A 23,246-nucleotide genomic window follows, 5' to 3' on the forward strand; every position below is an offset into this window, starting at 1 on the left:
GCCAATACAATTAAAACATATTTCCTATTAAAAAAAGAAAAAGAATGCCATGATATCAGAGCTATAGCAATATAAAAGAAGTCCCCCAAGACCCTTTATTTACTTCCTTTAATAGTTGTTCAGGAACCTTTTAAAAGACTTTTCTAAACAGGGTGTGACGTTCTGGCAATGTAGTCCAATAATTCAGTCCATAATCAAAGAAATTATACTTTATTTGAAGATGCCTTTGTTTTATGTTATTCATATAAATATGTTCATATTAGCAGTCAATGTGTATATTTTAATACTTTAAAAATTCACATTACTGGAGTTATATAACAGGACATATCATAACTGACATTTCTAAAGTAAGAGCTATAAAAACTTTGATAATACATGCTGAGTAGGTTGTATTATGAATTCTTGTTGCTAAATAGTTGCTGGTATTTTTCAAATTATCCTTTTATAATATATAGAAAACAGTCAGTTAACTACATTTGATTTAATAGTAAAATTTCTACCAAAGAAGTATTCAAATATATGTATAATATATAAGTACCTATGTGTGAGTGAGTGCATTTTCAAATGTAATTTCAATAGCTTGGGTAAACCAGCCAGCAGCCTAAAAGCGAAAATAAAAAAGTATTCATTCCATTCCTAATTTTTAGATTAAAGAAATTTGGCTTTCTATAATCACCAAAGCACATAAAATACACCATGAGTTATAGAAAAATAGTGATGCTAGATTTTTTTTTTTTTTTTTTGTCTGCTCAATACTTGAGTGTCAAACATAAAACTCACTGGTTCATTCAGTCACTTTGGTTCATTTCCATCCTAAAACGTTGAGAAATGAATATGTGGGTATGCGCTTATGTGGAAACATACAGGTGCACATGTTCCAATTCAATTACCATTTTAGGAATGCTAAAATGTTGTGTGGGGGATTATTTTTTTTCCCCAACAATCCTAAAATTTAGCTCACCACCCCTTTCCCCCATGACACCCCAGCAGGTGTTGTATTGCAATGAGCAGCAACTCAGCTGCCACCTGGCAGGCAGAGAATGGCTTACTGCCAGTGTTCAACACGGTTCTAGTTCCATCATTCTGAGCCATGTGAGAATACAGCCTGATTCTCTCGTTTCCTGGTCTCACTGAATCTCATTCATTATAAGTGTGCTTGGAAATTAGGCACTTCCTTGACCACGTGGTAAACTCACCAGGCTCAATTGTGTTTAGCCCTTTAAGATGGGGAAAGAGGGTAAGACTGCTGTCATTGGGATAAGGAAACTAGCTTCACTGCTCCACTGAATCCCGCCTACAATCCTCCTCCACTGTACTTAGGAAACCCTACTCCTGCCATGTTGAAAAAGTACCTGTTTCCACTAAACAGGACTCTGAATTTTATGCCTCTATATAACTTCTGGAAGCAGCTCAATCCCAGTTAGTCAAAACATAAGGCTAACACACTGCCTCTATGTAATGGATTGACTTTAAAAAAAAAAAGTACAGGGACAGAAAAGAACATGTCCCTTTTATTATAAGACTAACAAAGCCTCACAATTCCATATCACGGGTCCTGCACATAATTGAAAAGCAGACATTAGCTATCTGTTAAACATACTTTTCCATATATATGTATGAATATGTACAAATACATTGAAAGAAGAAAAATGTTAGTCCATCTGTGAAACGACTGCCTAAAGAGAGAGGATTGAACTAAGAAGGAAGAGTGTGTGATTACCTTCACATTGACCATCTATTTTCATCCTCATAATAGCCCTATTTAGTGATACTATTATTATCCCCATTTTCCAGATGAAGAGACTGAAGATCAGAAAAATTATGTAATTTACCCAAGTGACAGAATCAGGAATGAACTTGGAAAGTTTAATTCCAAAGTCTGTGCTACTCTGTCACATGTTACATTGTCATCATCAGAGAATAAGCATTTTGAGGAGTACACTGTCACCACGCACCCTTCGTCAGGCATTATTTCACATAACAAACTGCAGTTGCCAATCAGCACTCTAAACTGCTGATGTCTCACCATCTGTGGATGAACACTCATCCCTGCCACTTCCCACAGAAGCCACAAAATGTCCCACCCTCAAAAGACCAGCTAAGAGTCTAGTGCATCTAGAGATCTACCAAGCAGTACTTGGAGACCCTCAGCCCAAAAAGGGGTGCAAGGCACCTACCTCCTTCCCCAAAGATTAGAAAGAAGCTACAAACTCCAAAGGCCTCCATCCTGGGAAAATGAGCCAATCCCACAGTCCTGCTACTTCATATAACACCCCCTCCAAAGAACAGCTTGATCAATTCCTATCACAAGCCCTAAATCCATGGATATTTTTCTGTCTTAGAGGACTCTAGTCTACTCCTTCTCCTCTGTCTCGTAATATTCCAACTTAGATAAAAGTACCTAATCAAGCTTATGTTAACCACCTGAAAGAAACGTGCACTGATGATATGTCTGCGACTGGGAAGATGTATCTGTGAGTAAGACAAAGCCCTACAAGAAGCCGCAGCCCCAATGGGGGACACTGCCTCTGACCTCCGTACTTGCAGCAGTGCTGCAGCCCACCTGTACCTGGGGGCACTCTCCACAGTGCACACCTTGAAGGCACATTCTCTGTCATGGACAGAAGTACATGACTAAACCAGTGGTGACAGCATCCTCATCACATAAGATAAGTATGTCTTGTGACTGACTGCTGCACAAACGGTTTGTGAGCAAGCAGGACCACCTCAAGTTGGAGAATGATTCTTGGTCCTTGTGAGAATTCTGCTCTGAACAAAGCTTGAGCTGGCAGGGGCTGGGGTAGAGATGAAAGAAAGGAATTTGAGGGCCTGAGATTAAGAAAACGTAAAGATTTAGTCACAAGTGAAAAGCTTCTAAGGTGGAAAACAGCAAGAATTATGGGAAGAAAGTCAAATAAAAAATGAAAAAGAGAGTGGAGCTAATTTTTAACATTTCTGCAAGTAGCTAAGGACTTAATCCTCTTCCAACCGAGAGAGCGCTTTTATTTATCCAGTCAAAAGCTTTTTCATTTCAGCTTCTTCACATAAAAATGCTCATGCTCTGTAGTAATTCTGACCCAGTAACAACCCATGGATGCAAAGAAAGAGGGATCTACATGTACAGAGTCTTACAGAACCTAATCAGAAGCAATATCTGATTATTAAATCATCAGGCAATTTTATCCATAATGAAATCTCAATTGTATTATGTCTGAATGTGTTTAGAAGCAACATGCTAGCACCATAACCACTGATTCTAACCAAACTGCTAATAAATATTGCTCTGAATTCTTTTTTAAAAAATAGATCACATGCACATAAATTATGTTGCTCATATAAACGATTTCAATGTAGAAGTGCTACAACTTGTTCTGTCAAATGTGCTACATTTTACTTCCAGTATTTTTATAAGTAAACTATAACAGCATGAAATCTCTAGTATATGTATCTTGAAATACAAGTAATTTCAAAGTAGTGTTTAGGTAAATAATTGTTACCTAAATAAAACATGAATCTGAATTCTTCTCCCCACATCCTAAAAATCTTGCCTGAAATCAAAAGATATATTAGCTTATGTTAAATTTGCCTTAAATACCCATACTACACACATGAAATGAATTCGTTAAAGAGAAATACTAATATACCTTGTCAAAGGGAATACCGTATTTCTTCAACACTGAAGGAGATATCAGTGTCATCTTGTGGCGAAGAAATGCATCACATCCTTGAGAACTGCTTGGGAAAAAACCTAAATGGAAACAGTAAATATAAGCAGTAATAAGTCAATTAAGATAAAATTTCTAATCTTTTTTCAAGTTTATGTTCTAGTACTCTTATACAATGACAGCTTTATGCAAATAGAGACCAACTTCACCATCAAAAACCCTGGTATTAAAACAATCAGTCAGAATTCTTAAAAAATTAAAGTATACATATTTATATTACCAAAGGTAATATCTTTTACAAAAAGATCTGCCAATAGTTGTTTGCATAATACAAAATTACTAAACTTTATAAATTCCATTTGTAACAAATTTGAATTCAACCTATCTATTACAATCGACAAAATATTACAGGAGGTAAGAAGAGGAAAATCTGCATTTTAATAGAAGAATCTCTCATTTTAGACTCCTAGAAGCAATCATTCCAGAAGCACATGTCCCACTGCCTGGCATACAGTAGACACAAGGCAGTTTCCTACCTTTGTTTCTTTCTGATCAATTTTAAATAGTTCAACTGCTACTGATTTCCTGAACCGACTCCCAGCCAGTGCCAGTCAAGAGCTTGGAAACCTGCCTCACCAGCCTCTGTGGGAACAATGTTTTGAGGAGGCCTTTAAATGAAGAAGCTAAACATGCAGCAACCCTTTCATTCAACAGTATATTTTGCACTGAAACATGGCTGCTTTTCTCCATCTCTGCTTTCACTCCTGCACCCTGTGTGAGGCAGACTCTCGTTAACTTGATTATATAAGCAAGAGAAAAAGAACATGCTTGATGCTCTGTTCTTCACCTTCCTCACTCGAAGGAAAAACTGCCACACACACAGCAGGAATAGAAGGCGAGAAAGACAAGAGAAACATGAAAGAGACAAGGGAAATCACAGAGAGAGAACCCAGAAGGAACACAGAACTCCCCAGGAAAGCATGTGTGATGCGTGCGAGTTAAGTTCGGGGAGACGCACAGATGCTCTTTGACTCCTCCACCGCCAAAATGAAGATAAGGCCACCGGAAACGCCACTCATCTAACTCTCTGGCTTACTACATATAAACAGCTCAAGAATGTGACCAATCTGATGAAAGAATTACCAGCACTCGTTACCTAACTGTGAACCATTTTAACCTCATAGAATAGCAGGGTTTTACAGGAGTAGTTCTAGAGTAAATAAAGCACAGGGAAATATATACAAGATCTTGTGGTAGCTCACAACAAAAAAGAATGTGACAATGAATATATGTATGTTCATGTATAACTGAAAAATTGTGCTCTACACTGGAAATTGACACAACATTGTAAACTGACTATAACTCAATTTTTAAAAATGTTAATTAATAAATAAATAAATAAAACAAATAAGCCTTCATTGATGCCACCATGGAGTATGTGAGGCCACAGGTGATCAGAAGGAAACAAATCAAACATCTAAAAAAGAGCCATTAGGACGAGGCCAAGATGGCGGAGTAGTAGGATGCTCGTGGCTCACCCTCTCCCACGGATACACCAAGACTCACATCCACGGACCCACTCAGCCAACCAGAGCACCTGCGTAACTCTCACAGAACACTGTCCTCTTCAAAAGACAAAGACGCCAAAAATCTGGTAGGAGAAAGGAAAAAAAGAAAGACAAAAGGCAAAACAGTGCGGGACCAGTCCCAAGAGGAGGGAGCAACAAAGGAGGACTAGCGATCATTTGCTGGGTCTCCCCTCTCCAACAGAGAGGCCACTGGGACAGAGGGGGAGTCTCCGAGGCTCGGATCTGTACGGAGCAGCCCTTGACCTACAGAACTAAGTTAAACGGGCACAGAGGGTCCCTGCAACAGCCATCCCAAGACCCGAGCCAGGAGCTGGGGGCCGGGACAGGCTGCCCGAGCAGGGCAGAGGACGGGGACGGCTGCACTGAGGCAGCCCCGGGGGACTGCAGGGTGCTGTGCAACCTGGATGAGTGGGTGCACAGGGCAGAACCTGGGCCCTCCATAAAACAGAAAGGCTGATGTGCCCTGGGGGGGAAGGGTGCATACCCCCTTCTCTGAAAACCCACGGAAGGTTTCTGCGAGGGGAGGCGGGCCTCAGGCACGGCCGCCATATCCTCCTGCGCTTGGCACCCAGGTGGGAGCGGGGGCAAAACCTGAATCCGCGCCTAAGGGCTCGGCAGCCTCAAAGTCCAGACAGTGACTTCTTTGCAGCCCAAGACAGATAGGATCCTTCCGCTGAGGCGAGAAGCCCCATAAAAAGACCAGCAGGACCCCCAGGCAGGGCCACTACTCTCCTGCCAGCACCGTCCGGTTCCCTGGTCCAGAGGCTCTATCTCACTTTTTGCCTCTGAAATGTCTAACTTACACATAAAATTCTATTGGTTCCCTGAGCTCACTTCTGATTGGTTATTTCCTTCACTCCTCATTGGTTATTACTCTCATTTCTGATTGGTCCACTTCCCTAACTTCTGATTGGTCCATTTGTACTTCATTTGCATGGAGCTCACTCCTGATTGGTCTATTTCTACAAAGTTTGTTCCTGGTTGGTCAATTTCTGTTATACTTTATTTGCATAAGATGTTGCAAAGTGTAAAACTGGCAGCCTATAAAGGCCTGTGTAAACCTACAGACGGGGGGGGGGTCCAGAGCTTGGAGTGTTAACTCCTCTGGGCCCGCTGGAGTAATAAATCTGAGTTCTCCAACTCTCCGAGTGCTACTTGGTCTCTCGCCTGCATCCAGGTTGCTGTCACAACTGAGCTGTAACACTGAGCTGTAACACCAAGCTGTAACACATTTTTCCGCAACACTGCCCTGGTGTCTCACAAAGTTCGTGCTGCCAGGACCAATGAAGAGCTGAGTTTGGAAATCTGGGACAAGACAAGGATGCCCACTATCACCACTCCTATTCAACATAGTCTTGGAAGTCCTAGCCACAGCAATCAGGCAAGAGAGAGAAATAAAAGGGATCCAAATTGGAAAAGAAGAGGTAAAAGTGTCACTATATGCCGACGACATGTTACTATATGTAGAAAACCCTAAAAGGTCCACACAAACTACTAGAGCTGATCAAAGAATTCAGCAAGTAGCAGGTTACAAAATTAATGTTCAAAAATCAGTTTCATTTCTTTACACTAATGAAGAATCAACAGAAAAAGAAAGTAAAGAAACAATCCCCTTTAAAATAGCACCCAAAGTAATAAAATATCTGGGAATAAATCTAACCAAGCAGGTGAAAGAATTATACACAGAAAACTATAAACCACTGATGAAGGAAATTAAAGAAGACTTTGAAAAATGGAAAGATATCCCATGCTCTTGGATTGGAAGAATCAATATCATTAAAATGGTCACACTGCCCAAGGCAATCTACAGATTTAATGCAATCCCTATCAAATTACCCAGGACATATTTCACAGAACTAGAACAAATCATAATAAAATTTATATGGAACCATCAAAGACCTAGAATTGCCAAAGCATTACTGAAGAGAAAGAAAGAGCCTGAAGGAATAACTCTCCCAGACTTCAGACAATACTATAGAGCTACAGTCATCAAGACAGCATGGTACTGGTACAAAAACAGACATATAGACCAATGGAACAGAATAGAGCCCAGAAATGAACCCACAAACTTTTGGTCAACTCATCTTCGACAAAGGAGGCAAGAATATACAATGGAATAAAGACAGTCTCTTCAGCAAATGGTGTTGGGAAAACTGGACAGCAGCATGTAAAACAATGAAGCTAGAACACTCCCTTACACCATACACAAAAATAAACTCAAAATGGATCAAAGACTTAAACATTAGACAAGATACAATAAACCTCCTAGAAGAAAATAAAGACAAAACATTATCTGACACACATCTCAAAAATGTTCTCCTAGAACAGTCTACTCAAGCAATAGAAATTAAAGCAAGAATAAACAAATGGGACCTAATGAAACTTACAAGCTTCTGCACAGCAAAGGAAACCAGAAGTAAAACAAAAAGACAGCCTATGGAATGGGACAAAATTTTTGCAAATGAAACCGACAAAGGCTTGATCTCCAGAATATATAAGCAGCTCATACAACTTAATAAGAAACAACCAAACAACCCAATCCAAAAATGGGCAGAAGACCTAAACAAGCAATTCTCCAAGGAAGATATACAAATGATCAATAGGCACATGAAAAAATGCTCAATATCACTAATTATCAGAGAAATGCAAATCAAAACTACAATGAGGTATCACCTCACACCAGTCAGAATGGCCATCATTCAAAAGTCCACAAATGACAAATGCTGGAGAGGCTGTGGAGAAAGGGGAACCCTCCTTCACTGCTGGTGGGAATGCAGTTTGGTGCAGCCACTGTGGAAAACAGTATGGAGATTCCTCAAAAGACTAGGAGTAGACTTACCATATGACCCAGGAATCCCGCTCCTGGGCATATATCCAGAAGGAACCCTACTGCAGGATGACACCTGCACCCCAATGTTCATAGCAGCACTATTTACAATAGCCAAGACATGGAAACAGCCTAAATGTCCATCAACAGATGACTGGATAAAGAAGACATGGTATACTTATATAATGGAATACTACTCAGCCATAAAAACCGACAACATAACACCATTTGCGGCAACATGGATGCTCCTGGAGAATGTCATTCTAAGTGAAGTAAGCCAGAAAGAGAAAGAAAAATACCATATGAGATCACTCATATGTGAAATCTAAAAAAACAAACAAACAAACAAAGCATAAATACAAAACAGAAACATACTCATAGACATAGAATACAAACTTGTGGTTGCCAAGGGGGTGGAGGGTGGGAAGGCATAGACGGGATTTCAAAACTGTAGAATAGATAAACAAGATTATACTGTCTAGCACAGGGAAATATACACAAGACCTTATGGTAGCTCACAGAGAAAAAAATGTGACAATATATATATGTTCATGTATAACTGAAAAATTGCACTCTACACTGGAATTTGACACAACATTGTAAAATGATTATAAATCAATAAAAATGTTAAAAAAAAAAAAAAAAAGAGCCATTAGGGTATAAAGAGCCACCTGTAAAAATCAGTACATTCCACTTAGGCAACTACACCTGGATTTTTAAAGTGAAAAATAGACATAAATATTAAAAAGTACATGCCAACAGAAACATGAGAAATACTACCATTCTCTGCAACACCAATGGGAATAAAAGGAATAATTTTGCCCTTTATGGTCCTTTGATGCACAATACATAAATAGAAAATAAAATATTCTGCCAAACAAACAACCCTTTGAAAGAATGCAGACTTTAATGGAGAGCAAGTACCACTCATGTAATACGACCCTCAAAATAAGATGTCCTGAGTCTATACCACAAAGAGTAACACAGCAGAGCAGTCCCCAAACACACAGCCCACAGAAAAGTTTTAACAATATAATTTCAATGGATCAAATTTTTCAAATCTGTAACTCTGCATAGCACTGCATGAATTAAGTTTTAAATTAAAATCAATGAAGAAAGAGGAGTCTATTTAATTTTCTTCTGATCTGGATTTGTAATCAGGATCTGAACAATGTGGTGACTGGTCATAAGTTAATTTAAATTGGAAAACCACTGAAGGAAGGCAATTTGCAATACATTAAGAACTTCATATTGGTTGAGAATTTATGTTTTCAGCAGGATATTAGAATTATATTTTACATCACCCTGGAAAATATCTTGTAGACAGCACAAATTATGTACAAAGTATGTATCTCAAAATGAATTTTACAACAAAACACCTGAAAGAGTACATGGTTCACACTCATCCTCACTTCACAGTTTATGAAAAATATTTTATTCAATATATAATCAAGCCAGTGTAACCAGAATACTATTTGATACAAAATGATAATATTTTTAAATGCAGAACTAAAGGAATGTTAGCATCTTTCATAATAAGTGGGGGAAAAAAACCTTTGGAGTCACTTGTGTGAAATATAACAAAAATAGATTTGATAGAAAAGATAGGATTTAACTAAAAATTCAACTGAGACTATCAGCTTTTTTGAAAATCATGAAAAAAGAGAAAACAAAGTATGTGTTAAACTTTTTGCAAGTAAATTCATTATGCTTTCAAAATCTTTTCTTTTCTATTCTAATACTTACTTTCTTGATGTTCTTTTTTTTAAGTTTTCAGGAATTTTTTGGGAAGAAGTCTTCTCTAAAAGTTACCATGTTTGAATGTTACTGCTGCAGCATGCCATAAGACTTTCTGATTTACCAGACACATAATGGAATAGTCTTCTCTTTCACAATCTTGAAGATCAAGAAGTTCCAATAAAGAACCGGTTGTATGCTGACCCCTCAAGTATCCAGTATTGAAAATAGCAGCTAGCATCTCACTACCACACCACATATACCCCACAGTCATCCACACACCAGAAGAACACACAGAATAAACTTGGCACATTTTTCTACAGCATCTACTTTTGTGATGTTTAATAACTTGGTTTATTTTCACAAGCAAACATTAATTAAGGGAGCAAGGTGCAAAATCTGCATGAGTATTGTGAAGTAGAGGGATTTCACTATCCTCTCCTGTAAGGATATTTTGGCAGCAGCGTTTGAGAGGCAGCCTACTGTGAGGTGCAAACTATGCTGTGGGATTTTGCGTAAATCTTACCCAATCTCCTCTTATAGGCATTGAACACACAAGCTTACTTGAGCACCAACTTTCCTCTCTCCTTTACTGCTCATAACAAACATACACCTTTTCATTACTATTAAATAGCAGAGTTAAGTTTTAAACCAAAACCCTAATTGTTTTAATTATTTGAAGTCACCTTCATCTTGTCCACGTGGCTAGCAAAACAAAAGAGAATAACTGAGAACTTCTATGGAGACACGGATTCCTAACACAACTCCAACAATTCATACAGCCTTGTCCCATAATCTCTCAGCTTCTCAATTTCCCCATCCATACAACCAGGATGCTATTATTACCCCTTAGTGAGTTCTTTTTCTCCCCCAGCTTCAGGATATAATTGACATATAATATTGTATAAGGTTAAGGTATATAATGTAATGAATTGATTTATGTATATGTTGTGAAATGATTACCGCAATAAATTTAGTTCATACTCAGCACCTAAAAATAGTTTTATTTTTGTGTGTGTGATGAAAAGTTTTAAGATCTATTCTCTTAGCAAATTTCAGTAACAGTACCATTAAGTATAGTCATCGTACTGTATAGTACATCCCCCAAACTTACCCATCTTATGACTGCAAGTCTGTACCACCTTCACCCATTTTCCCCACCCCCTGCCTCTGGCAACCACCAAACTGTTCTCTGTACCTATAAGTTTGTTCTTCTAGATTCCACACATAAGTAATATTCTACAGAATTTGTCTTTTGCTATCTGACTTATTTCATTTAGCATAATGGAGTCAGGATTCATCCATGTTGTAGAAAATGGCAAGGTTTCCTTCCCTGTTATGCCTGAATAATATTCTATTGTATATATACATAACACTTTGTTTTATACATTCACCTGTCGATAGACACTTAGGTAGTTTCCATGTTTTGGCAACTGTAAATAATGCTGCAATGAACATCAGGGGTGCAAATATCACTTTAAGCAGTGATTTCATTTCCTTCAAATATATATCCAGAAGCAGAATTGCTGGATCACATAGTAGTTCTTTTTTTAATTTTTTGAGGAACCTTCATACTATTTTCCACAGTGGCTGTCCTCACGGGATGAATCCTTACGGGAATCCAATGAGATAACGTACAAACTTGCCATTGTCAAAAAGTGAAAACAACCTAAAATCTAATAACCTAACTGGTAAATGGAAGAGGAAAATATGGTATGTCCTTACCATGAATTACTCAGCTAAAAAAAGAATGAGGTATTACTGTATGTTATAACGCAGAAAACATGGTACATGAAAGGAGCCAGACACAAAAGATCACATATTATAGTTCCATGTATATGAAATATCCAGAACATGTAAATACCTAGACAGAAAGCAGACCACTAGTGGCTAGGGACTGGGGAGAAGTAGGAGGGAATAGAGCATAACTGATTAGTAAATGCAAGGTTTCCTTTTAGGGTGATGAAAATCTGGAACTAGATAGAGGTGATGGTTACACAATGTGAATATACTAAATGCCACTGCTTATACACTTCAAAATGGCTAATGGTTTATTTTACAATTTGTGAATTTTATCTCAATTTAAAAAAAAACAGTGTACTTGACACACAGCAACATTCAATGAGTAGTAGCAATTATTATTATATCTGTTACTCATTTCCACCATATTGACTCTAGTCACCATGTTAGTTCAACAAATCTGCCATCTCTACCATGATAAGGAGCACGTACTCCACCGATCCCACAGAGCTCTGGAACCCTAAAAGCATCCCATAACATACATTTGCTAAGACTGTCAAAGTTCTGCTGGGAGTTTTACAGTATGGGATAGTGCAGAATCACAGACCCTCTCACAGACCAGGTGCTATACACATCCAAGGATGCCCTTCAGTATTCAGTGTAAAAGTGATCAGATGTGAGAAGCATTATTCTAGGTAAAAGAAGCGAGACACAAAAGTCTATACACTATATAATTCCACTTTTATGGTATTCTAGGGATAGAAATCAGATTAGTGGTTTCTGGTGGCTGGTGGGGAGAATTTATTGCAAAAGGGTATCAGAGAACTATTTTGGTGTACTGGGAATGTTCTATTTTTGACAATGGTGGCAGTTCACTATATATATTTGTCAAAACTCACTAAAATATGTATTTTAAAGGGGTGGCTTTTACTGTAAATGCATTTTATCTCAATTAATCTGATGTCAATCTTTACCTCAGCTAATTAAAACAAAAGTACATATCTTAATTTAAAAATACTTTATTACTAGAAATGCTAACCATCACCTAAGCCTTCCGTGAGCTGTAATCTTTTTGCAACAGTAACATCAAAAATCACTGATCACAGACAACAAATATATTAATAATGAAAAAGTCTGAAATGTGAGAATTACCAAAATGTGACACAGAGATAAAAGCTGTTGGAAAAATGGCACCAACAGACTTGTTCAACACAGGGCTGCCATATTCAATTTGCAAAAAAATAAAAAGCACTCTCTGCAACTCACAATAAAGCAAAGCACAATAAAATAAGGTAGGCCTGTAATGATTTTTTAATCTTCATATGACTGATACGAGACTTTAAAAATGTAGTAACCATATAAATGAATGAATGGTACAGAAAAGCATGTGAAAGGAATGCTTCTGTGTGAAATGCTTTTAGACAGGTGTATTTGATTCATACATGAAATTGCTTAACATGCTTATTAATGACAAGAACCAATGAGCTACATTATATGGAGAGAAACCTGATAATTTTTACCCCACATTCCTAGTTAACAGGTCAACATTAGAGGTTTAAACTATAGTTGACTTCTCTACTCTTCCTACTGTTCACCGAGTAACTAATGATTGGGTAGAAAATTATCACACTGCAGGCTTCATTCTGCTCTACAAGTCTCATAATCCATCAACATTCAACATGTCTACTGTAGAAATACAGCTCCATGGAGCTCTCTAGGAAGCCCACCAGGAGAAATTCATACTGCCCGTGGTATCGAGAAGGATGGTGGTTCTCCTACAAAATTTCCTTATTTTTATCTCCTGAACATAGTGCAATGAATAAAGGGTAAGTTTTTTCCCATTTTTAACTAGTTGGCAGAACACTTACAGTAAAATTTCCACCTGATTTAACAGGTATATAGACCATTACATAAGCTTTTTTTTTTTTTACTGCATTCCCGTGACCACTTTGTTTCAGCTTCAGGTTTTCCCCACCTTGACATGACACATGGACCACATATGCACCGGTCACCCAGGACTCCCCAGGCCAAGCACTTTGGCTCAAACAGGTCAGTCAACCTAACCAGGATTTCCTGGTTCAGCTTCCAATCCAAAGGATAAAGAACTCTTCATTTCCCTCCAGAGTAATTTCTCCCTGCTAGCTGGCATTCCCTTCCTGAATTCTTCCTCCCCACTCCCTACCTGCCACTTCTCAGAACTGTCTTTCACCCCACATTCTAATTATGCTAGCTTGGTGTATGTTACATATTATTGTCCAGTGTTTAAAATCCTATCATGAACATGGCTGGATATAAAATATTCAAATATTTAAACGCAGACAGTGATATCTGACATTACAATATGACATCACAATATGAGGAAATTAAGTTTAGGGATTGTTTCACCATTCTTAATACAACTCAGCTGATAGTAAGATGAAAATAAATGTACCCTGACACACTACACACTGAGCTCCATGCCTAAAGCATGAGTTAGGCATGAAGGCAGAGGATGTATCACTGGACTTCTTCATTTTTGTATGGCTTAGGGGGCCCCTTAAAATTGATTATTTATAATCAAGGATATTTTATTTATTAGCCTTTCAAAACCAGGCATTTTAAATAGTATTTTCAGGCCATCATGCAAATGAATGCTTAAGGGAATTATGTATTTATCATTATGAGAGCTGATAAAAAGTACATTTTCCTAATTCCAAGAAGAGGTATGAGAACAGGTCAATTTAGAATCTGCTTATAAAATTAAAATGACTTATTATTTACTGTTATTCTTCTAGTGTCTTGACAGTGATTCATAATCTCTTTTGGACCAAACCCTCTTAACGGATTTGATCACAGCTTCCCAGAAATCCACATATATGCCCAATTTTGAATAAAATTTCAGAAAGTCTTGCCTGCATCCCACTACAGACCCTGTGTCCACCTCCTGGAACCAAGGATCCCTGCAAATCAGGCTAAGACACTGTTCCACAAGCATAAACTCATGGACTAGTCATTTAAACACATATACATGCATGCACACCACACACCAAAATAAACTGCTTCCAAAAATCTGAACTAAATTAATCCTTTGTAATAATGATTCACCCGTTCCTTTTTACTGTCTTGCTTTTTTAATAAGTCAAAATGAAAACACTTGTTACAAGTAAATACAAGGACCTAAAAGAACCAGCATATTCACTTCTACCATACTGTCATTTCAAACAAAATTTCTGCTATTCATTCACACTTCTAAAATCTGCTACACGATATCCTAACTCACATATTCTTTTCCCAGTAACCAAACTTTTGACCACAGTTAAATTATCTTCAATTTTTGAAAAATAATAGCACTTTATTCACAATAAGACACCAATGGAACATAGTCCTTCACAAAAAATTTAAGCCGCTCGCAATTTACTTTAATCCGTACCTTGCTTAATTTAATAGAACAGTAAAGATATCGTCTTATTTCTAAAATAGATGGGATTTAGACATTCTTAAAACTGAAAACCTTCAAAACTGTCATTCATGGTTTAACACCATACCTCCATTCAATTGTACCAAATCAAAAATTAGAAAGAATGCAGTGGCATTAGAGGCGAACATAACATATAAAAACTGCAACAATTCACTTGGGATTTTTTATTACATTTATGCGTACATAATATTGAAAAAACCTGTATAAATGACAAAGCAGCTGAAGGGCAAAATCAAACTCCTAGCTTTATTAGATGCAGGCCTAATGTCTTTCAGATAAAATATTTTTAGGTGCCACAGTCAATCAAGATTTCAATAGAAACCAAAGATGAAAGCATTCATGCATAAAAGGCAAGTGTGATAATTATGATGTGCAGACAAGATAATGGAAAATATCCGAGGCTGCTCTTCATTTTATGTATCAAGTGCTGCCCTGACCTAGACATCCTATAATGCTCCATCACATTTACTGCATTATTTTATCATTTTAATTATTTAGCAGAATTCAATTAATTTGGCTGGCATCCGGTCAGTGGATAGAAATCTTCCACTGCCTTATAGAGTCTCTTCCCTGAGTCATTTCTCAAAATAATGCTGCAAAAAGTTTTGAATAAATATGCAATTGAGTTCTTATTCAACCTTCAAGTTTATCTTTTACTGATTAAACAAATGGCATCCATTTTCCTGGAATGGCATTTTCAGACAGTTTATGTCAAAATGTTCACAGTTTACGGCAAAATTTTAGCATGACTCCATACTGTAAAGTTCACATAGGCTCCATTTTAAAATTTCTCTGCCAGTGAAGTGAACAGAAATTGATGGAATAATTATCACATAGAAGAGGATAGTTCGGCATATAGATTTAGCACAAAGTTCATTGCCTGTGTATTTAAGGATTATGGTAATCATTCTCTAAGTTGTGCTTTAATCTATTATCCAGAATCAGGATTCATCCACCTTAATATTCATGAAAATAGTCCCTAACAAAGGTTCAAGATTACAATTACATTGCTATTATTACTATAATGTATTACATTATAAAAACACTATGGCTTTACAGTTATTAGCCGGACAAAATTATAATAATGCTTCTTACAGATGTGATACTCTAACTGTTCCTTCTAATACTCTTCCATAATTTGAAGGAAAGTAACTTTTAGATATCATTAACAATTTCTATTCAGAACTGTCAACTCAAAGAATGGGGTTTCTCAATGACCCCATTTCATCATTAAATGAAAGCATACATAATACAGGGACAAAATCCCTCTCCTACTAGAAGGCAAACCTAACATACCAATGAATTGTAGATCAGCACCTGACAAAAAAGGCAAAGTTCACTGAAGACTCAATTCTGAATAAAGGCGGAGTATCTTATCTTACTTGTCACTCAGTAGAACTCCACTTTCCCCTGGAAATACGTCATGACCAGCCTACATCTTCCTTGGTAAGGGTGGCTAGCAAAACAGAAGATAAGGGCAACAAGAGATGAATGTGATTCTCCTCCCTTGCATAAGAAGATGAGAGCAAGGCTGCCTGGAGTAGCTTTAAGACACAGAAGAAAAGCAGAAGGTGCTCTCCATAGATACAAGTGGACAGAGAGTGAAAACAGGGACAAGAGTTGCCAGAATTATTCAGTCTGGCCCTTAAGAAGATGGACAGGGTCAAGGGAGGCACAAATGGATGAAGTCAGTCAAAAAGCACAGTATTCCAGTTATAAGATAAATAAGTATTAGAAATGTAATACACAACATGATAAATACAATTAACACTGCTGTATGTTATATATGAAAGCCGTTAAGAGAGTAAATCCTAAGAGTTTTATCATAAGGAAAATTTGTTTTCATTTATTTTTATATCTATGTGAGATGATGAATGTTCCCTAAACTTACTGTAGTAATCACTTTATATGACGTACATAAGTCAAATCATTATGCTGAACACCTTAAACTTACAATGTGCTATATACATCAATTGTATCTCAGTATAACTGTAAGAAGGAAAAAAAAAAGATGGACAAAGTCATAAAAAATAAAAATTCAAGTTCCAGTTAAGCATGTTTAATTTTAAGAGTCTAAGAAGGCATACAACATCACGCTCACCCAGTTACCTTCATACTTCCTTAAGTGCACTCTCAGGCCCAGGGGCCAAACAAGAGTCAGAAGGAGAGTTAACACAATCCTTTAGTGAAATGATACAACAACATGAGAATCACTCATAAAACATCTACAGCCTGAGATGCAGCATCAATACTCTTTGGAATTTATCTCAAGGGTGCAACTAAAAGAAGGGAAAATATTATTGGCACAGTGATGTTAAGTACATTATATAAAAGAGAAAAAAAATTGGAAGTAACCAAAATAGGTTAAGTGCAATCACTTGACAAAATATTAACCACCCAGCTAAAATAATCATGAAGATTATGCAATAGGGAAAATATGTATGCAAAACCTTAAAATTATTCAGTGAGGGAAATATTTAAAAGCCATTAACCTGAAAAATTTTCAACTGACAAAGTGACATTCTATACTGTAAAAATACCTCAAAAACAAAGAAATCTATCTGAAGAGAAACAAAGCAAGTTTACCTTGAGCTAGTCTTTCCAGTCGTTTTCCATGTTCCGGGGGTATTGCATACCTAAAATTTTAAACACAAATAAAATTTTGTTTTTATAATTGTTCAGCTAGTATTCCAAGGATATCTATTTCTAAATAATGTCATGTAAAAAAAAAAAAATCAGTCCTAAATTCCACTTAGATGAACTAAGTAGAGATTAGAAAACCAAACACAGAGCCATATCCCTTGGACACTAAACAGAAGAAAAATAACTTATATCACCTATTTCAATGCTCCAGCTCACCATTCCAACCACATTTTACAGATTAGGGAACAAAGGCCCAAGGCCAGTAAACTGGCTTGGACAAGGGAGCACCTGGACAAGGGAGCACAGAGACTAGAACCTCCCTCACAAAACTCACAGCACCCCACCAATCCATGGCTATTTTTTGGTTGTATGTTTTTTTTGTTTCATGTTGGTTACTTTCATCTTTGTTTTTAAGCAAACCTGGGAGTTGTTTTGTTTCGTTTTGTTTTGAAAAGAAAAAAAAACTTTTAAAATGTTTTTATTGACAAACAGAATAGAACACAAAATTATTATAGCAACACTTACATCTCTACCAAACCTAAGAACATTATACTTCTCAAACAGATTTTAAATAAAAATTAACTAGCCATAAAAAAGCAGCTTTTATTTATTTCATGATTATGTCACTTTTTAAATCTTGATTATAGAAAAATAATTGTTCACCCTTGGAGATCAGAAACATTCATGTCTAGTTCCTGGTGTTTTCAAAAGTGAAATACTTTAATTTATTTACTATGAGCTTACCAACAAGCTTTAAAATAATAATCTGAAGTTAAATGATCATTTCCTGTTTTAAATAAAAATATTTTATTATCCAGACTTACAATTGTTGTTTACTAGCTCAATATATATTAAGTACAAGTTACTTTTTTACTAAAATAACTTTTCTCATTTTACTTAACACTACACTTGGTTGCATTTAATGCCACTGATAACATATGCAAAACTTAATTGGATCTGATGTAACTAGGCAATTCTCTAAAAAGAAAATTCAACCATATATCCTATTGCTTAAGGAACTGTTAATGAAATTATTCCAACCGAATTGGGAAGATAAAATTTTAGCATAACTAAATGACAATCACCCAATACATATTTCTACACTGGCCACTTCTTACCAGTTTTTGGTCCCTGGCTTACATCATCTAATATACCCAGAAAAGGAAATATACACCCACATGCACCCTAGGCAAGCATACATGCAAACACATGCACACGTATGCACACACAGAGGCATGAACACACATAATGGATACATGCTTGCCCATAAAGGGTTGGACATGGAGATATTTATATACTCAGATTCACTTTTCTTTAAAAAATGGCATCAAAGTTAAAGCTCATTAATCTGAAATTCAACCATCTGTCCACAGAAAATCTAAGTATAAGTAAATTTAAATGTATTATAAACATAAATATAAAGATCAAAAATATCCTTGACATAGTCTTTCAATTGGTCCTCATAACTCTACAACAAAATCACATAGCCAACACTTAGTAAAGACATCTCCTGAAAGAGTTCTAGTAAAACTTCTCTGGAGGCTAATTATCAGAAAGATTTTTTTCCCCATACATTACACATGTAACAAAAATTCTTTTAATAGGACACATGACTTATATTAAGGCACTGAATGTACCTCCTCAATGCAGCTCGGCCTTTAGGTTACTAAGGTGTAACTGACCATTACGGGTGGGCTCCCCACTTTTCTGCTGTACCCTTCCAAACCCCCCTCCATGGTGTGCTAAAGTCATCTCTGCAAACTACACATCTGATCACCAAGCCCTTGGCCCTCAGTGACTGATTTACCTGAAGAATAGAGGTAGAAGGCCTTTGCAATCCTGACACCTCTTCACTTGCATCTACTGACCAATGTTCCAACCAAATCCTGCTCTTTGGCTTTCCCAAACCACCTGAAGCCCCTTTCAGTGCTTTTGTTACTTCATTCCTCCACTACTTTCCATCCGCTAGTTCTGGGCTTTATACACCCTTACAATCCCTGTCTAGCCAACAAAAACCTCCACTTCTTTTTCTAAGCTCAGCTTGAGTCACTCCCAGGGAGAGCTCCACGCTCCTCCTTTTGCTGTATCAACCACCATGGTACTCAGAATTTAATTTTTTTTACTTTTCTGCCTTCCTGCTCCCCTCTCCTGCTCCTGAGGGGCAAGGACCGGTGTCTTTCTCCTAAAAAAAAGCAGTAGCAAAGCAGATACTCAGAAAGTGTTTGTTGACTTTTGTAGCTTTCAAATGATGAATCATGTTCCTGACCCTCCAGGATGGAAGTTGTATAGGAGAGAAAGGATAAAGGGAAAAAAAAAATCATGACAGTGGGAAAGTGAAAGAACAGGTAAGAAGTTATATAATTCAATACCTCATTTCCTGACTACAGGTTCAGCCTTTCATACTGAGGATCAACTGCTACCAGCCTCAGCTTCTTAATCCGTTCAAATGTCTAATTCAATCAAATCCTTCTCTCTCCAGGACTCTCTATTTTTAGAGTGGTCTCCCCATTTTGCCTTGCCTTCTCTTCATTCCCCCTGTATCTTACTCAGGGTTCTAATGCACAGAATGTCCAGGGACTGCGAAGGACAAAGTGTATGCAAGGTAGATGGGCAGGACTGGGCACTTAATTCCTACCTAATGGCATGGGGGAAAATAATTTCCCAATATAACTGCCCTAAAAATTTAGCTACTATGAATCTAACAGCCAGCATAGAAAAATACCACTTAATTTCTTTATTTTAAAAAACAAGTAATAAATACAAGTCAACCAGAAAAAGGTTCCAATCTCATAAGAATGTTAATATTTTTCATCTAAACAATTTGAAAAAATCAATATAAGCCACTATGAGAATATAGCTAAAAAAGATGCCCTTAATGAGAGTAAATCAGAGGTGGGAGGAAAATCCTTAAAAAATCTGAATCATATGCTTTTAAGAAGTTTGAATCCCTGCTACTCTGATAACATTCAAGGTTTTGTTAATTTCTGTTTGACATACTACTACTTCATGGAAACATTAAGCAATTTTCAACAATTTTTTGAAATAATATTATAAAAATACTGCTTGCCTGCCCACTCATCTGACCCTTTCCCACTGGCATTTAGACATGATTATCTCTTCTGTCTCAAAAAAATACCGTTTCTGAGTCCATCCTGCTACCACACATCTACTTTCTTTTCTTCCCTTTACACACATTATTTCCAGCACCTGCCACATTTTTTATCCCATTCACCCTGAGGTCCACTGCAATCTGGGTAATAATTCCATCACACCCTATATGACTTACTGGAGAAAGGTTGCCATGCTGGTTAGTCTTTACCTTCCTTGTCCTCTCTGGAATTTTTTTACTATTTCCTTCACTCACTCACTTCTCTTGAGTTTCATGATACAACTCCTTTCCAGTGGTTTTCTACCTTCAGCTCTTGCCAAACCTACATTCTAGCTGCCTGACATTCCCCAGGGCTCCATGCTTTAGCACACTTTTCCCTAAGGGAACCACCTTGCCTGAAGGCTTCAAGATCATCCATATGTTGCTAAACCATATCTCCATTCCATGAGTGTCTCCGGAGCTCTACGCTTCGAAAACCAACCAGCTACTGAACAAACTCATTTGGCAGCTCTCAAACCCAATCTGTCCAAAGCTTAAGCCTCCATCACTTTCTTGATAGACTTGCTTCTTTTACAGAATTTCTCATCTAACTGCCCAGAAAAATGGCAGTTGTCTGTGGTTATACTCCCCTATCTAATCAACCACCAAGTTTTATGTGTTCCACCTTTTACCTGTACAAGAGAAATCCCATGAACCTGTCTACATTTCTCTATCCCAACTGCCACTACCTTGGTCCAGGCCACCATTCTGTCACACACGTCACTCCTGAAGCCTCTTAGCTAGTCTCTAGCCTTGTCCTCTCTAGTCCATGTAGCCAATGGACTACCTTCCCGTGTTTAAAATCTAGCTAGAAGGAAGAAATGGTACTAAGTAGAGGCAAGCTGGAGGGCCCATATGCATAGGGGTTTATTATAGAGAATTAGTGCCCTTGGTCAGAGAAGTCCTAGTTCTAGGGCTCTGATCACCTCCTAGATGTTTCTATGAAAATCACTTCCCATCACTCCAGAAGACTCACAACATACACAGGATCAAATTCGTGATTTCCCCCTTCAAGTTAGTTGGTTATCTCTCCTAGCTTCCCCATTTCAGTTGAGAAATCCATTTTTCCGTAGCCCCCCCCCCAATACTAGAACGATCAGTCTCCTCTTTAATTTCTCATCCTTTCTGCCCCTTATTGCCAGTCACAAGTCCTATCCACTCTACACCCAAGAAACCTCATATCCACCTCCCTGCAGTACCACCTCAATTTCAACTTTGATCTGCCCCAGCTAGATTATTATCATAACTGAACTGCCCATTTCTCCTTGGGCAGCCACAGACCTCATATCACTATCATAGGATTAAAACCTTTATTCCTTACTGCTTGGTTTTCAGGAACACCCCTCCTCCTGCATGCACGCACGCACACACACACACACATACAATTTAGTCATAGCCACAAACATCAGCAGCCCACTTTCCACAGTCTGGACTACGAATCATTCTATCCCTCTCAGAGCCTTTGATCTCCCTCCTCACCACAAACAGCCCCTCCTTTCCACTTCAAATCCCAACCTACAAAGCCCTGCTCCAATTCTACCTCCTCCTTGAAGCTTTCTTTGACCATTAGAAACCTTAGCAATCCTACTCCTTTTCTTCCTCCCAGAGCCCTTCTCTTGTATTTCTCATGTAGCATTTATCATCTACTGCTTTCTACAGCGAGCTGCTGTTTGGTGTGCATACGTCACTTTCACTGGATAGGTAGGCACTAAGCTCTGTGAGGGAGAGAATGCCTACCACCCCCCGGAAATTTTCACACAAATTATCCTTTTTAATCTACCTTTTACAGTGAGTGTCTGCTTCATAGTTAGGCACTCTATTATGTGCCACCGCTGCTCAGCTATGTGGCTAAAAAAATTCTTAATTCTCTGAGGATATAAATGTGTCTCATACTTCTCTGGGTCCTCTGAAAACCACCAAATAAGATGCCTACCATTGTACACCCTCAAGTACATACTGGTTTGCTGAAATTACTAATTGTTCATTTAACCTTCAGGACAGTGTTTTTGTTTCAGATATAATGAATATTGCAAATAGTTTTGCTAACATTAAGAAACTATGAAAAATCTAGTTTAAAGGCCAAGGGAAACAGAATAATCCTTCTAAGTCAGTTTTGGGTGGTTTACTCAAAGAATAGACCTGAAATGATGTTATCCTAAAATGATGATAGGGTAATACAAACACTATCTTTAACTGAACAATATCAGGCTGCCATTTCAAACTGTCAGTAGGTAAAGTTGTGTTTTTCAATATGTAGTAGATCCATTTCTCTGATTCAGGCTTTCTCTATGAACCAGTCTGTGTATTCCTCACTCAAGATACGTTCAGTCCATCTGTCCATAAGAAGTGTTTATCGGCACTACTCATAGGGTAACTCCTATTTCTCAGATCACCTCTCAAGGTCTCTCTAATTTCTTTTGGGAGCCCTGGGGCTGTCTAA

The 23,246-nt window shown here is 37.5% G+C and overlaps 1 protein-coding gene across 6 annotated transcripts in view; it reads right to left on the minus strand.

Moving 5' to 3' along the window:
- The window catches only part of KDM4C (lysine demethylase 4C), a 359,368-nt gene that overhangs the window by 234,950 nt on the left and 101,172 nt on the right, over nucleotides 1–23,246 (minus strand). For all 6 annotated transcript variants that reach the window (XR_010382646.1, XM_064490230.1, XM_064490229.1 and 3 more), the window contains exons 6-7: nucleotides 17,602–17,651; nucleotides 3,645–3,748 (exon numbers count right to left, since the gene is read on the minus strand). Coding sequence is in view for 5 of the 6 variants with exons in the window: in XM_064490230.1 (XP_064346300.1) it covers nucleotides 3,645–3,748; nucleotides 17,602–17,651 (154 nt within the window). In the remaining variant the exon portion in view is untranslated. The remainder of the gene's footprint in view (nucleotides 1–3,644; nucleotides 3,749–17,601; nucleotides 17,652–23,246) is intronic.

Source organism: Camelus dromedarius, chromosome 10 (genome assembly GCF_036321535.1).
Source record: "Camelus dromedarius isolate mCamDro1 chromosome 10, mCamDro1.pat, whole genome shotgun sequence".
Classification (NCBI taxonomy): domain Eukaryota; kingdom Metazoa; phylum Chordata; class Mammalia; order Artiodactyla; family Camelidae; genus Camelus; species Camelus dromedarius.